Consider the following 16,522-nt stretch of genomic DNA (forward strand, 5'->3'; position numbering starts at 1 on the left):
CATATAGAAAGGGGATACTTTCTAGAAATCTTTAATCGAGTTTCATGAGGGATTAAGTTGCTGACTCCAATTGACCCTGTCTGACCCAGGTAACAAACAAACAGAAGCTACCAAGCAATATCCATCGCTGCTTCCAGTGTTTTGGGGAGATAGTTGTTTTATAAGATTCCCTTTAACAAATTTGCTCTTTCAAGCATTTATTTACCATAATACACAAACACACAGACATAGGGCAGAGGCGGGGAAAAATACATGTCTTAAGATTAAAACTATGCATTAGTTTGGGTTGTAAAAACTGAAACATGGGCAATCAAGACAAGGAAGGTTGGCCATCTTAAAGGCAGGTTAAACAAAGAGCTGAGTACACAACAGGATAGCAGTCTTTGGGGTCCTGAGAAAGTTGCGGTCACTTAGAATGTAAGACATGCTTTAATAATAATTCTATCACTGCACTTTGCTGCCTGTAGAGAGATTTCAATCAAAAAGAAGCAGCTAAACTAATACGTAAGACGAGTAAGGTGCAGGCAGACCCAGCAACAGCGTTCAGCCCAGACTCCTGACCTTTTAACTCTCAGCCCCGACATGAAGCAGTGTTAGGTAGGTCAGGTAGCACATGTAAATCTGCCTGTATCTAGCAAGGCAATGATGGTTAGGGCTCTAACAGATGCCCAGTCACCTGTTCTTGTAGTTGCCATTGGTCGGTCACCACCATGCTTGACGAGTATCCTCCCAAGGGAGCTGATCTGTCTGTCATGTTCAGCATCTGCATCTCTCCAGCAGAGAATAGACAGCTGCAGGTCATGACCAGGTAGGTGGCTTATAGGCCAAACCTGAAGGTAGCACCTCCCAGGCTGGTTCACACTGAACTCGATGGAACCCTATCCATGTCCACGCCAAATCTAGCATTAGAGCAGAGAGGGTGCAGATGAAGTAGGAGAGGACCTAGCTATCTGTGCGGTCATTAAGAGTTAATAGATCAGCCCAGGTATGCGGCTGCATGCCTTTAATCCCAGCACTCGGAAGGCAGAGGCAGATGGATTTCTGTGATTGCAAGGTCAGCCAGATAACTACATAGTAAGTTCCTCTCTCTCTCTCTCTCTCTCTCTCTCTCTCTCTCTCTCTCTCTCTCTCTCTCTCTCTCTCTCTCTCACACACACACACACACACACACACACACACAAAATAAACAAAGGAGTGTTTTCACTCTCTGTACACAACCTGACCCCATATAGATGTATCCATGGCTGCTGTTGTACAATGGCACCCAACACTGGCTGCTTCTATATACGATTTATTTTTATCATTTTAACCCTATGTATGAGTGTGGAGAAGGGTATGTGCCTGTGCGGTATGGCGGAGTTCAGAAGAAGACAGCAGCTGTTCTGAAGCAAGAGTTACAGATGACTATGGGTCACCTAATAGCAGTAGGTGCTTTCAACCACTGAGTGACCCCTCAGTTCCGGTCACTGGATTTGAATATGTTTCCAATATTTGCTCCCCAGCACAGCTCACAGTACAGCACTGAGCCTAGAGACCGACTGTGGCCTTTCTTAGTAATGCTGCCCCTCAAAATCTGTTACTTAGGAAAGAAAGGCAACCTTGTCCTGACGGCTCAATAGGAAGTCCATGCTTAGTTGCCCGTTTTAAAATAAAACAGGCTGATGGGTATTTATATTGCTCTGCTAATCTTGTGAGTCATTTATACCGTGACAGCGAGAGTACCAACACCTGTGAAATTCACCAAAGCGCAACCTCAGCTCTGGAAAGAATCAGCACTTGTCAAGGCGTGTTACTTCCACACCCTCTGAGATTCAAGCTAGCTTAGCGTGCTTCCTTTAAGCCCCGGGAGACTCAGCTACTGTCTACCAAAGTATAAGCTTTAAACGCTAAGTTCTGACACCGCTAAGTAATGAACTGTGATTTCAGTATATCCACGAGACTCTCTTCTGCCCATTGGAAACGCAGCGGAAGGCTAAGGCTACACAATCTACCTAGACAAGCCAAGGAACACAGCCAATGGAGTAGGCAGGCTTTTTTCACGAGTCTGCTTCTGCCCCCCTCTTCTTTTTTTTTTAAGACAATGAATAAAATGTTTTCTTTATTATTGAGTACTTCATACAGGGATACAAGGAAATATGATCATGTCTGTCCCATTTTCTCCCTCCAGCACACTGCCCTCTCATCCATTTTGTTTTATAACTTCCTGCTAAGTCCAGTTAGTACTGCCCATAAGAGCATGGGGTTGGGGCCATCCAGTGGAGTAGTTTTCATAAACCTAACCTTTATGAAATTCTCCCCCTTATGAAAAAAGATTACTAGGGTCGATTAGGTCTGTCCTGGCTAAGTGGTATCCCCTTCCTTTGCCACTATTTCATGCATCTCTGAAAACAAGCCTGTAAGAACTAACTGCTAAGTAACCTCAAAACTGTGGACTAAACAAACATCTTTCTCTTCCTTAACTGCCTGTTATAGTGACACAGGCGGACTAGTAGAAAAACATATCTGCCCCCCCCTTCTGCCAGTGCCCTCTTTCTTGTTTCGGAAAGGCGGCACAGCTTCCAGTCGCCCGCAGCCCTTTATCAAACTTACAGCTATAAATGTCTCTCCAAGAAAATCAGTTCTATTTTCTAGTTCCAGGTACATTTTGAAAGGATGCATTACTAAAATATTAAACATAATAATCCTTCCTGGGCTTAGAGGCTTTTCTTTCTCACGGAGTTAAATCAGTATTATAAGCACTTCCCTGTTTAGGACCATAACAAGTTACTTGCTGATAAATTTGGTAACAGTACTTGCTGATAAACATTTGTCTGACAGGAAGTTTACAAAATCGATTTAACTTGTTCCAGTGCTGCTTGTTAGAGTCGCCATCAGCACACAAACAACAGCAGCACAGATGGGAGCAGGGGGAACAGAAGGGCCTCTTATACCTTCCCAGCCTTCTGAAAGGAGCAGTCACGCTTCAACTTCCGTGGTCTCTGCAAGAAACCGCACACGCTGCCGTGTCAAGGAGCACCTACTTGAAAAACCCGATGAAGTCTCTGCTGTCAGGGGCCCACCACACTAAGCCACAGCGAGATCCTCAGGATTTCCAGTCTCTGTCTGGCCAGGTGTCTGCCTCCTCAATTCCAGCATCTCCCCATATCATCGGTAGCGGAGGGAGGACTCTCTGAAGTATAGTCCTACTGCCCATGTAGCCCAGACAAAGGCCACTGTGCTGTCTGCTCTGTCCCAATCTATTCTCTATCAACTCAAACCTACTGCAGTGACAGGAAAACTGGCACCTCACACTCCATTAAGTGACAAGAGTCATCTTCTAGCTACGTGGGACCGCAGAGATACTGACTGCAGTCTCAGGAACGTCTCTCTGGATTACAGCAAAGGAGGGTACAAAGGAAAAGACAACCTTCTGCTCGAGTACACTGTACACTTAGGTGGATATCTACGGGCCGTAGACCACAAAGACCAGTTTCTCATTTTTGTTTTCTTAAAATACAAATATACTGAGATTGCCCAGCCCTGTAAGAGCTAAAGATAGGAAATATATATGGCGCCAATGTTCTGAATACATATGTCACATTAATACAATCAGTGGCTACCAAGGCCTTGAACAGGGACAGAGATAACATGATTGTGGTATGTATGAAATATATATATATATATATACATACTTATTTACATATATATGCGTGTGTATGAATACATATATACACATGCATATATATGTTTGTTAAGTACAGCCATAAGAAGCTCTGTACATCCTAAGGGAGAGACCTCTGCCTAGTGATATGACTAAAGATCATATTAGAATTAATACTGATTGCCAGTTTGACAGGATCTAGAATAACCTAGGAGACAAACCTCTGCACATGTCTATGAGAGATTGTTTAGGTTAGGTTGGGGTGATATTTTGTGAACTAACAAATAAAGCTTGCCTGAAGATCAGAGTATGGTGCTCAACCACTAGTTAACCACATAGGCCAGGTAGCGGTAGCGCACACCTTTAATCCCAGCACTCAGAGGCAGAGGCGGATGGATTTCTGTAAATTCAGCCTCCCTGAGCTACACTAGACTGATCAGTTTTAAAGAGAAACAGAGCCAAGCAGTGGTGGCTCACACCTTTAACCCCCATACTTGGGAATAACACGCCTTTAATCCCAGCACTGGAAGTGATACAGCTGAGTGGAGAGAGAAATATAAGGTGGGAGGAGACGGGAGCTCAAGGGCATTTAGTCTGAGGATTTGTGGGGTCAGGATCTTGCTCACTTTGGTCTGAGAATTCAGTAGAGGTAAAAGGTCTCTCTAGTGACTGACTCCCTTACTTCTCTGATCTTTCAGCATTTATCCCAATATCTGACTCCCGGTTTTTATTATTAAGACCAATTAGAATTCATGCTACATTAGGTTAATTGAGGTGGTGTCTTAGTTAGGGTTTCTATTGCTGTGAAGTGGTATCATTAACATGACAACTCTTATAAGGAAAATATCTAATTGGGTTGGCTTACAGTTTCAAAGGTTTAGTCCATTATCATCATGGTGGGATGCGGAGGTGTGCAGGCAGACATGGTGCTAGAGAAGGAGCTGCAAGTCCTACAACTCTATCCACAGGTAGCAGAAGGAGACTACCACACTAGGTTTAACTTGAGCATAGGAGACCTCAAAGACCGCCCCCACAGTGACACACTTCCTCCAACAAGGCCACACCTCCTAATAGAGTCACTCTCTATAGGCTAAGCATTCAAATACATGAGTTTGGGGGGTCATAAGGCCTGACTAATGAAGTAGGAGAGAGGAGGCTGGGCACCAGCACCTGTGACTTTCTGCTTCCTGACTATAGATGTGTTTTGACTAGTTACCTAAAGTCCCCATTGCCATGACTTCTGCACCAGGATGGACTGCCTCTCAAACTATAAACATACATAAATTTCCTTTGGTCAGTGTGTTGATTAGTTTTAAATATCAACATGCTACAACCTTGAACCACCTAGGAAGAGAATCTTCATGAGGAGTTATCTATGTCAAGTTGGCCTATGGGTCTGTCTATGAAAAACTGCCTTGAATATTAATGGATATAAAAGACCTAGACCACTGTGGGTAGCATCATTCCCTAGGCATGTGCCACTAGACTACATAAGATGGAAGAAAAGCTAGGGAGCAGGGATGTATTGTTTCTCTCTGCTCTTGACGATGGATACATTGGTGTAACTCAGTCCCTGCCTGACTTCCCTGCAATTATGAACCATAGCCTACAACTGTAAGATAAAGAACCCCTTGCTTTCTCAGAGGATTTTATCACAGCAACAGAAACAAAACTAGAATAATAAGGCATTTCATCACCACAAAAGGAAAAGTCACAAACACAGAAGGTAATACAGAAATTTCCAGACTTGTTTTAATCCATTCTATCTGTATTGTCTTATTTAAACTCATATGATTACATGAAGGAAGTATCCTTGGGCCCCTGATAGAGTCAAGGACCCTGGCTTGAAGAAATGGATGTTATGTGTTGCTGTATGCACTTTGACACCCTTGAGGGTGTAGAAGCTGGAGCTGAAAGAAACATGGCCATTCACTCATGGCTACACTGCTAATACCAGTAAATGCAACACGTGACCTAGCGTGTCTGTCTGTAAATCTCTTAACCAGGACACAATTCCCACATGTGAGTATGGTCTCACGAACAGCTCCTTTCCCATCTTTGCTGTTCCCTCAAGCAAAGGCTATATTTTCTTTGGAATTCTACAGTCTCAAGAAGGGGAGTGATTACATTTTGGCTTCCTATTTCATTCTAGACCTAGGAAGGGGCATTTCCTCCCACCAAAGCTAATTCTGCCCTTCCCTAGCCTGGCCCCTCACTGCTGTGGCTGCTCATTTCTTGAAACGCCCCTCTTTTCTCGATTTCGGCATCAACCCTAACTCCCCACCATTGGATCTATGAGAAAACAGAAGTTGCTGTATATGATCCTTGCAATCACATCTGCAGTTTTCAAAATTCTAGCTATAATTTTTATCTATTGCATATGCCAGTGGAGAGATGATTATGGCTTAAGCTACAGCAGAGGTGTTCAGCGGTATGAAATGACTGTATTGTGGATAAAAGACAGATTTCGGATTTGTTGATGGGGTGGTATAAAACATGAAAACCAGAAACTAAAGATAACATTTAAATCTCTCTTCTAAGCAACCTGGTGAAAGACAACCCTATTGCCCAGCTGGGGACAGACTTAGAGGAAGAAACAAAGAAACAGTATCAGTTGTATGATTTTGAGATACACTCCCCTCCCCTACTTCCATTTTTATTCCTGAGGTATGGTTACTCAGAGACAACTGCTATCTGAAAAGGTTCCATGGGAAATTTCAACAATAACTCCCAACTGTCAAATTATACGGCATTTGATATTTAGCAGGGAGAGACTATAAACGGGAGGTGAGGCTCAAAATGTCCAAAAGAAGCCAGGTTTCACAGGGCAAGGGGTCATGTTAGAGTTTAGGCTTCCTTCAAAAAGAAAAGTTTTTTAGGAAGAAACGTGGAGATAAATCAATGGATGCATGAAGATTGATGGATGGACAGACAGACAGATTTAATGTTCTGAAAACCACTTCTCAGAACTGTGCATGCTTGTGCATCTTTTGGGTCTGCATGGTCCTGACTTTCTACCTGTGTGTCTTCAAATTCATAGCCTGGGTCATGCACATTCTCTGACTGGTTGACTGAGCTCAACTGAACTGGAGATTTTTTCACTCACATTTATATCAGTTTTGTCTTTTTACAAATGATCCATAGTCAAATTTTTTAATAGTCCTAAATTATTTTTGAGAGTCGCATTCCCCACACTAACTAATTTATCCAAGAACATCCCTATGCAACTAAGGAGATCCTTAACCACTATTGGAGGGGATCCTTCCATATTACCCTCCCCATAGAGAAGATTTTAGGTGGCTCTGAGAGTTACTAGCAGAAATATGGGTTTGGAGAGGTGGCTCAGCTGTTGAAAGCACTCACTACTCATGCTGAGGACCTGGATTCAATTCTCAACACCCACATCAGAGGCTATAACCACCTGTAACCCAAATCGCAGGAAATCTAATGCCCTCTTTGGCTTCTGCAGTTACCTGCTAAGTGGGTGTTCACACAGAGAAGTAGGCACACACACACACACACACACACACACACACACACAAATAAATAATTTTAATGAGAATACTCTATGTTTGCTTCAAGAATTCATCTCACTGAGTCTTGATCCTTGGCTACCCCTACTCAACTCGTTTTCTACCTGTATAAACCAGTCCGAGCGGGATAAGTTTTCAAAACTCTTCCTGAGCCATCAGAAAATTGCTCTGTAAGTAGAGATGTACATAAAATCCTTAGCTACTCATGGTTTGGATATGACTTTGCAAACAGGCTGGTCTCTAGCTGGGTCGGGTCCTCCTATCGTATCGGTCAATCTTTCTTTCCAGCATTCTGTCTGCAAACCCAAGAGCAGAATTTCAGAAGGCAGCCTTCCTGAGTTCTTCCTCCTTACATCACCCAGGTTTCAGAGCTCTGTCTAGAGTGCTGCACGCACCTTTTGCCAAAGGCTTCACATTTCCCTCGCTATTTGCTTCCAAATCTTCAAATTTCATCTTCTCTGACTCACAGCCTGGCAGTTCATCAATTTTATTATTTCCACTGATAGCTTGGTATAACAACTTAACTATTCCAATCCCCCTTCGTCCCCCCACCTCTCACACTGCTTGTGAGCTGCTGGAAAGTCTGCACCTGCAAGACGTCTGCCGTCCTTAGGATATCCTCCAATTTAAGATTTCAGTGACATTATTAGTGTGAGCTGTCACATTACTCTTCCTGTGCCAGACCTCCCTCCCTGGCCTTCTGCTTCTGGCTTCCTGGCATACCGTGTGCTCAGCTTCCTCAGGGAGAGACACATCTAGAAAGTAGCTCCTCCATGCAAAGATGTTTCCTGTCAGAGAGATGCGTCTAGGAAGTAGCTCCTCTGTCTATGCAAGCACGCTTCCTGTCGGAGAGATGTGTCTCTAGGAAGTAGCTCCTCTGGCTATGCAAGCACTCTCTGCAGAGTGCTCACAACATCTCACCTCCAAGAACTACTAGATTTTTAGAAGCTTTAGAAGAAAGACTCGCTTATATGCTGAAAATGGAGAGAGTGAATCTAATTCGTGCTTTTCTTTGAAGCCAGACACCCCACCCCATTAGCAGTCCAGACTTCACATCGGGGTTGGTTCGCATATCTCCTTCAGGAATCGATGGCTAAAGGCTTGGGTGGCCCCCTCACTCTTGTGCCCCCAGACAGGCCTGCTCTCTTCTAAAATCTTCCAGATACCTAAGCGCATATTCCATTAGGAAGACGGTTTGCCTAATGCTCGCTCGTGAGAAAACTTCCAAGGATTTTAGTATGCTCCCCTTTGGCTAAGCATTGTAGCAGGTGTGTGCTGGATGAATAAACAAGCTGGTGTAATATGTGGTGGCACAAACTGAGGTCATGGAGCTTCTCAGGACACAGTGAAGGATTACCACCTAGCCTAAGGCATCAGGATGGACACCCAGGACTTGGAAAACAACTAGGGAAGACTACATCTCCACATGTTACAGCATCATTAAAGTATCCTCTAAGTTACCTGAAAATAAGCCCCGGAAGGGGAAGATAATTAATTCACTTTTATAGACAAAGGAAGCGCATTAAGAGAGATCAATCATAAAAGTGTGGCGACCTGCTCCTGACATGCTGGACAGTTATGAGCAAGTGCCTCCCACTAGCTCTCGAGTATTCTTCAGGGTGACTGTCGGGGTACAGAGCAGGTAACAGTAGTCTGCACTTAGCGCTTTAACTCTGAGTTCCAGGTAAATCATTACACCTGTTGTAAAGGACTCGTGACATATCTAATATATCAGAACCCCAGTAAGAGCACAGACACAAATATCCACAGGAGAGTGGCGTCAGGAGAAGCTGTTCACACACCATTTGACCTTCTCTCTCCCCTGAGCTATTCCACCAGGCCTTTTGATTCACCCTCATGGTCTTCCATGACTACAGGCAAGTTAGAGAGAGGACCGGACATACTGGACCTATGCCTCCCAGTTCCTTCTTCTGCACTAGAGATTAGTGTGCCCACAGGACCACCCCTGTAGGTTTCTTCCGGCCCTGAGGAGGGAGAGCAAGCCTCACATGGGCATCCTTGCTTTCACGTGCTTGTTTTCTTTACCTTCCTTTCAGCTGGGCCTCAGTGTGGGAAGCTACACTTTCTAGGTTCTTCTCAAACCACAACAGTTCTTCAAAATGAATCAATGAATTGAGTTTTCAGAACAGATCTGCTGTGAGTCAGCTTGAAGAGATGACCAAATCAAGTCCCCTGATCAAACCCAGCTTCCAAGACAGACAGAACCCTGAGCCAACCCACAAGGGAGCCACAGGACACATGTGAGTTTCTAGCACCGTATTCCCTCGGAGCAGTTATCCCCAATCCCAGACTCCATTCTGCCCTTAGATCCTGTGACACTCTTGGGAAGTCTTTTTTTGTTTGTTTGTTTGTTTCAATTAATTCTTGTTCATAACATGTAGGACCAATGTCACAAGAATGTGTCACCTAGAAGGACTCCGCCCTCAGGGTTCAGCATTCTGAAGTCAACACTGCAACACTCTCAATAACCTCATACACGTGGATTTGTTGTAAGTATGGCTCAGGAAGATCCAGAATGAGGATTCTCCTGGGCACATTAACTCTTGTGCAGAAGTAAAGAATGAGCCAGGCCACACACACCCAAAAGGTCTGTGCATCCTCTCCCTTACTCTGCAGCTCTTGGGTCAGACAAGAGTTTGGGTTGGATGCCCTAGAAAGCTAGAGCTTTAGTCCAAGTACGGTCTCTCTGGATTCCTCTCTCCCTCTTTATCCTAACAATCCCTTAAAGGCTCTGTTAGCAGACACTGGAAGGCTTGGGCTTGAGCACATGTTGTGTTATTTCCAGAATATGAATGAGGTGCTGTCCTAGGTGCTGGATGTCAAGGACCTGATGCACAATGCAAATCACCAGGGAACTGCCTCATCAAATCCTGGAGTGCCCTGTCTGTTGTGGACTTAGAATATGGAGTCTGGAGAAGGGGAGATGCTTGGTTCAAGTTCTCTGCCTTAAGCAAGGTCAGGATGTGAAGGTCATATCCATATGAGGATGCCGTACTGCAGGGAAGACCCACAACTATCCTGTGGGTCAGTAATCACACAGAAACTGTCTCTATGTCCAAGGAAATAACACCAAATGGTCAATTACCAGCACAAGCAAGAATAAATATCTCAGCGCCTTGGGGAGGTAGCTTTGCCTGCTTTTGTAAGAAGCCCACACCTTCATTTGTCTCTGGGCCCTGCAAATCAAAGTCAGGGCTCATGTTTGCTTCCTGTTGCTGGCAACCAAAAGAATCCTAAAGTGCACACCAGCCTAGCACAAGGCTCAGTATTTTCTTAAGTCTTATGAGCCTCTTGTATGAACCAGTGTTGCTTTGTAAAATGTTCTACTTGGATTGGAAGCACTGGTTCACGTCTTTTTTTATTTTTCAATGAGTCCTCTGGGGCCCTGTCTTGCCTCTGCTTTTTGGCGTCCAGACAGAATCTGCACTCACTGTATATTTACAAAATAAATGCCAATGTTATCAGCCACAGAGACAAGAATGCTTTCCAGGATCACCAGATTTTATCCAACTAATGACAGATAAGGAAGGAGGCTTAGTCTATCAGCTCCATATTGACAACTGCTTAGTTAAAGCCTGATTTCCATTTCAGCACTAATGCTGTGCTGGGAAGGCAGATAAACACTCTCCCACTCAGAACCTTAACCCTCAGGTCAGGTTATGCTAATCTCATTGGGCACTGTCTGCAAGCATTCTGTCCACTTAACCCTAAAGGCCACGATATTTAGCAACACATGCTGCTTGGTTTAAAGTGTTTTATTCTGCTTATCAAATGTGTGAGCAAAATTTTATCTTGAAAGTTAGACACTGTGATTATTACTGTCTTTCCTTTCTGCTTTCTTTTTAGTTTCTGGCTGGGAAAGAAGATGTAGGAAGGGAAGGAAAGAAGGAGGGAAGTTGTGTCTCTTTCCTCTTTGATTGATGGGGCTGGTTATCACATAGCTAATGAACAGCTATAGGATGCCAGGCACATTCTTTTCCTAGGCATGAAGCTGTAAGGGATAGGGCCATGTGCTTGCTACCCAGGCCTCCTACCTTCACAGCAAGGCCAATAACACAGAGACAAACACAACGGTGTAACCTAGAGTGTCCATTCAGTCCATTTGTGAAAAGAGAGAAGCAAGGTTTGGACTTGGGAACATTAAGGGTCCACTGTTGGTGACACCTCATGATGATTCTATGATATGTGGACGTCAGGGTGGAGACTTAAAGGAAGTGAGCACCCATGAAGACTGAGAATATGTCAGCATCCAAGAACTGGCAGGAATCAATATGCTTGTGTGGAGAAAGTATGCAGACAGTGAGTGGACAGGAGGAGCCAGGGGTGAGGCTCTGCATTCTTGAAAGACTGAAGGAAGGGTGTGAAGACAACCATAAATGTAAATACACAAAGCCAGACCCTGGCTGAATTCTAATCAGCATTTCTTGTTTGTTTGTTTGTTGTTTTTGTTTCTGTTTGGGGTTTTTTGTTTGTTTTGTTTTTCGAGGCAAGGTTTCTCTGTGTAGCTTTGGAGACTGTCCTGGAACTCACTCTATAGACCAGGCTGGCCTCGAACTCACAAAGATGTGCCTGCCTCTGCCTCTCGAGTACTGGGATTAAAGGCGTGCCACCATGCCTGGCTTCTAAGCGGCATTTCTAAGTGTAAAGTTTCTCAGTCAAGCAGACAGCCAGAATGCCCTCTGAGCACAGTTCACATGGATGCAAATTTACACCAGGACTGAATCTTTCCTCAAAAGTTCCATTTGCTCTACAAGACAAAGCTAGGGGGCTCCATTCAGCTGTGGAACTCCACCAGGACCACATCCACAACCCAAAACCTGCTCCGGCGGCTTTTCTTCCACCACGCACAGTGTCCTGGCTGCAAAGAGACCAAAAGCAGGAACCAGCTGTGTTCAGCTACCGTGGCGACAGCAGGAATCTCCACACGCACAGCTGGGGCAGCAGGCGGCGGTGCCTACCTCTGCAGATGGTGCCATTTCCCACGTAGCCCGGCTGGCAGGTACAGCTGTGTCCCTGGATGGTGTTGGTGCAGATGGCGTTTTTGTCACAGTTGTGCTGTCCGCTGCCACAGTCGTCATGCTCTGCGGGGGGGAGGGGACAAGAGACGTGTCTTTACAAGAGGAACGGCTGTTTTTTCAGACCCAGGCCAGCTGGCCTTGGTGAGTTCCCGATAGAACATCCCCATTGTCTCAGTGTGTGGGTGCACCCCTCGCGGTCCTGAGGTCCTTGCTCGTGCTCCGTCTCCTTCTGCTCCTGATTTGGACCTTGAGATTTCTGTCCCGTGCTCCTCTGTCTCTGTCTCCTTTCATCACCTGATGAAGGTTAATATTCATGAGGATGACTATGTGTTTGATCCTACTGCACGTACTGGCTTTGGGGGAGCCTAGGCAGTTTGGATGCTCACCTTTGGAGACCTGGATAGAGGTGGGCGGTCCTTGGGCTTCCCACAGGTCAGGGAACCCTGATTGCTCTTCGAGCAGATGAGGGAGGGTGACTTGATCGGGGGAGGGGGAGGGAAATGGGAGGCGGTTGAGGGGAGGAGGCAGAAATCCTTAATAAATAAATAAATTAATTAATTAAAAACAAACAAAAAAAAACCAAGAGGAACGGCTGGACTGGCTGCAGAAGTGCGCTGGAACTCACCAACAAGAACAGCGGTGACCAGCCAGGCTTGGTGAATTAAGCCCGTTGATCCCAGCATGTGGGAGGGGGGCTGAGGCAAGCCTGGGACAGACACAGAGGAACTTCCTCTTTGGATCTACTGTCTTCACCCTAGAGAAGCCATGGGACCTACCCCGCATTGATATTTAAGTCTTAGAGGGTGACCTTCACCTACCCACGGTGCTGATGAAATCTGTGCTGGTGAATTATCTTTGTGACCAACTCTCCTGTATAGCTACTGATTCTAAAGAGACCAGACGTGCGCTGCCAGACTCTACTGGCACTCCGCGACCCAGATCATGGCAACCGAAGACCTCTTCAGAGAACATTGAGTGTACCCGGGGACAATGCAGCATAGACACCCCTGAGAAACCAGAGCCTTAGTGCAGACCGTGGCAACTGTGTGAAAGCATCAATCTGTTGACAACCCTAATGGATTTCTTACCTGAAATGGGATAATAATAACCAATTTTCAGAGTTACAAAATTTCCAAGGGCATTAGGGACAGAAAATGCCAGGCATAAAAAAGCCAGTGTGTACAGTAGACATTGTCTCCCCCAAGCTCCCTTCCCTCGCTACCTCCTTCCTTCCCCACACCTTTCTTCTTCCCTTTCCTTTATCTTCTTTTGAGACACAGTCTTGTTTATACAAAGACAGTACATTTCAAAGAGGAAGGCCAAGCTAACACAGCCTGCCAAAGAGCATTTACCAACATGCACCTCCAAACACTAGCAGAGGACCTGCTGAGTCGGAGATGGGATGGCATTCCAGCCTTTCCTGAGGCCTTTCACTAGGCTAATTCTCCAAATAACTCATTGTCACGGGCCTCAGAACTAACCTACGGACTGTGGATGGATGCGTTAGATGGATACTGAGGGCACTTGGGGTATAATGCACCCAGGAAGAGACTGAGCTATACTATAGTATACACTGAAAATGCCCAACTTTGAGACCACCTCTCATAAGAAACTCCCCTCCCCTCACACATCCCAGAGTTGTAGCTACGTAAAGGACTGTTCTATAAGTAAACAATATGGAAAATACATGTCCTTTATTTCTCTCAAAACCTGCTATTATCAATAACTTCTTAAACACTGCAAGAAGAAAAGTCAAGTGAAACTATTAAAATTACAAAAGGCTGTGATCAAGAGTGGAGTCTCCAGCTAGAAAGTCCAAAGAATAGCACTCATTGGAACAAAAATAAAACTTCGGTGTAGTTTGCTAAGTAAAGTATGAAGCCAATGTAGTAATCAACTAAAATGTCTTTCTTTGTTAATTTTTACTTTAAATTTTTAATAAGACCTTCACCATGTGAAAGGTTAAATCTCGTAAAAACTAGAGTACATTTAGAAGTGGATATGGTTCACTGAATACCTCAGATTCTCCAAGTAGACTGTTTCTTGAGGCCTAAAGACCAATCAGAAATATCAGAGGGAAATAAGTATATGTAAGCAAGGAGCAAGAAAAGAGAGCAAAATGTATAAGGACAGACTGCTAGCCTGCGCAAAAGCCATCTCCAGCAAACTTCAGAAGATAATAAGCTCACAGATGTCCAATGCCGTTTATATACTAGGATGTATAGGCCAGTATCACATGACACTAGGAACACTAAGGATTCACACTTCCCTGTATAAATTCATTTCATAAGTAATATTGGGATCCACCTGGCAATATGAAGATGAGTAGACATAGTCTCTGCTGCTATAAATGCTCATGGTGATCCGATACCCATGTGCATCTGCCAAGAACCCAGTAGAGAGGGAAATGGTCTTAAGGAGGTGACAATAGTCCATCTGACCACTGGGACACGTCTAAAGCCAAGGATGCTCTGTTAGTAATAGCATCGTGACAATGGGCACAAATCTGAATGATTTGCACAAACAAGCATGTGTGGCCATGCTAAGAGGAGCCCTCACAGCCCAGAATGAGAATTCATGACAGAGAAGTCATTGCTTTTACAGGAGAGAAGACGCTTACTACAGGACCATAGAAACTTGTCTTTCAAGGGGGGCGATGGGCTCAGCCAGAGCTGCCAACAAAGAATACTCCAAACAAAAGGAGAACATTGGGGGTTATCAAACATTCCAAAGTCAGGCCCAGCCTTGACTACCTGCTCTTGTCACTCAGTATCTTAGAAGACAGTTCTCTTATGCAATAAGCAATGGCCACTGCTGTCTCGGCAATACGATTTCATTCCTGTCCTATCTAGGTTTCTCGTATTGTCTTTCTGACTCAAAAGGTTTCTCATATTGTTTTTCTGACTCAAATACTCCCCCGTCCACTTGGTTGGAATAAATATAGCCCTGCCTAGCTTTAAATACCACTTCAAACCCACATTTTTCCAAAAAAAAAATTCTATATCTGTTCTCTAGACCACATGGATTTGACCCATCTTAGTGTGTAGTTTGTCTTAGCTCACTGTGGAAACAGCCATATGCCCCTGCCTTATGAGAATTTCATGTTTCTGTCATCAGTGCCAATTAACTTTGAAGAAAGTCATATCACATTTGGGGGACATTTTGAAGCTCTCATCTTTACCTGTCAACATTTTAGATAATGGTATAGAACTAAGAGAGTGCTAAACACCGACCTACATTTTACAGGCATTCTACCATTTAATTCACCCAACTACCATGAGGTTTGCTGATTTTATAAAGAAGGGAACAAGGAAAGGGATGGTAAACAACCTACCTAGCATCAAAATATGGGTGAGTGAGGGTCTCAGATTTGAGGATCTTCACACCAGGTGAACCATCCCAGCGCTGAGCAGTGATTGGAAGCCACCTGGTTATGACCAGAGCTAAACCATGACAAGTCGAAGCGGCCTCATCTTGCCAAAGATAAAACAAACATCTTCTATACTGCCCCTGAATTCCCAGAGACCTCATAACACTGCCTGAGAGTTGGGTTCTATCCAAAGGATGAGGGACGTGAATCTCCCAGATCGCATTATCCACAGTCTTGCCCAACTCTACAAAATAACTGGACCCTTAAAACTATATCTGATGGAGACGAACAAGCAACACATGCTTTCTTAAAAAAAAAAATCAAATTCTTTCCAGATGCTGTAAACAATGTCAAAGGTCCAAGATATGTAAAGACTCATAAGAAGTTAACAAGCTATGAGAGCGGAGAAAACAGAATCCAGAACCAGATGCCCCAGGCTGAAAATCTGGGTTTGGTAGCTTCTAGCTATGGGCACTATAGAAGATATTAACTCTCTATGTGTCGAATTTACTAATAGTAAAACGAGACTGGGTAGGACCTATCTCCTGGGACTGTGGTGAAAGCTGAGCTGGCTGATGAAGGTGAAACCCAGCAGGTTGCTGCCACTAAGTGCTCCAAGAGTGAGTGACGTTACTGTTACTACTGTCATTCATGATGCTTCAACTACTTGTGGACTCACTTGTCAAACAGTAATTAAACTTAACAAAAGGGTTCCCTCTCCCTAGGCATTTACAGGCTGGAAAGACTCGACAAAGTGCTCACTGGCCAACAACTACAGAAGGACAGCCAGGGAGTTGTGACTAGTTTTGCGATGCCTCTTTTCACCTTAATGCTTTTATAATCAATCCACCCCTGAGTCACATAGATTTCTCCTTCTGGAGCCCCCAAGGTAACACCTCCGCACCATTCCCAGTCCATGCTGCTCACGCACCTCTCCCGC

At 44.5% G+C, this 16,522-nt stretch overlaps 1 protein-coding gene across 2 annotated transcripts in view; it reads right to left on the reverse strand.

The window, feature by feature from the left end:
• Window positions 1-16,522, reverse strand: part of Nell1 (neural EGFL like 1) — a 793,214-nt gene that overhangs the window by 272,245 nt on the left and 504,447 nt on the right. For both annotated transcript variants that reach the window (XM_075952299.1, XM_075952298.1), the window contains exon 14: window positions 12,153-12,275. In XM_075952299.1, coding sequence (XP_075808414.1) covers window positions 12,153-12,275 — 123 coding nt within the window. The remainder of the gene's footprint in view (window positions 1-12,152; window positions 12,276-16,522) is intronic.

The sequence above is a fragment of the Microtus pennsylvanicus genome, chromosome 18 (assembly GCF_037038515.1).
Source record: "Microtus pennsylvanicus isolate mMicPen1 chromosome 18, mMicPen1.hap1, whole genome shotgun sequence".
Classification (NCBI taxonomy): domain Eukaryota; kingdom Metazoa; phylum Chordata; class Mammalia; order Rodentia; family Cricetidae; genus Microtus; species Microtus pennsylvanicus.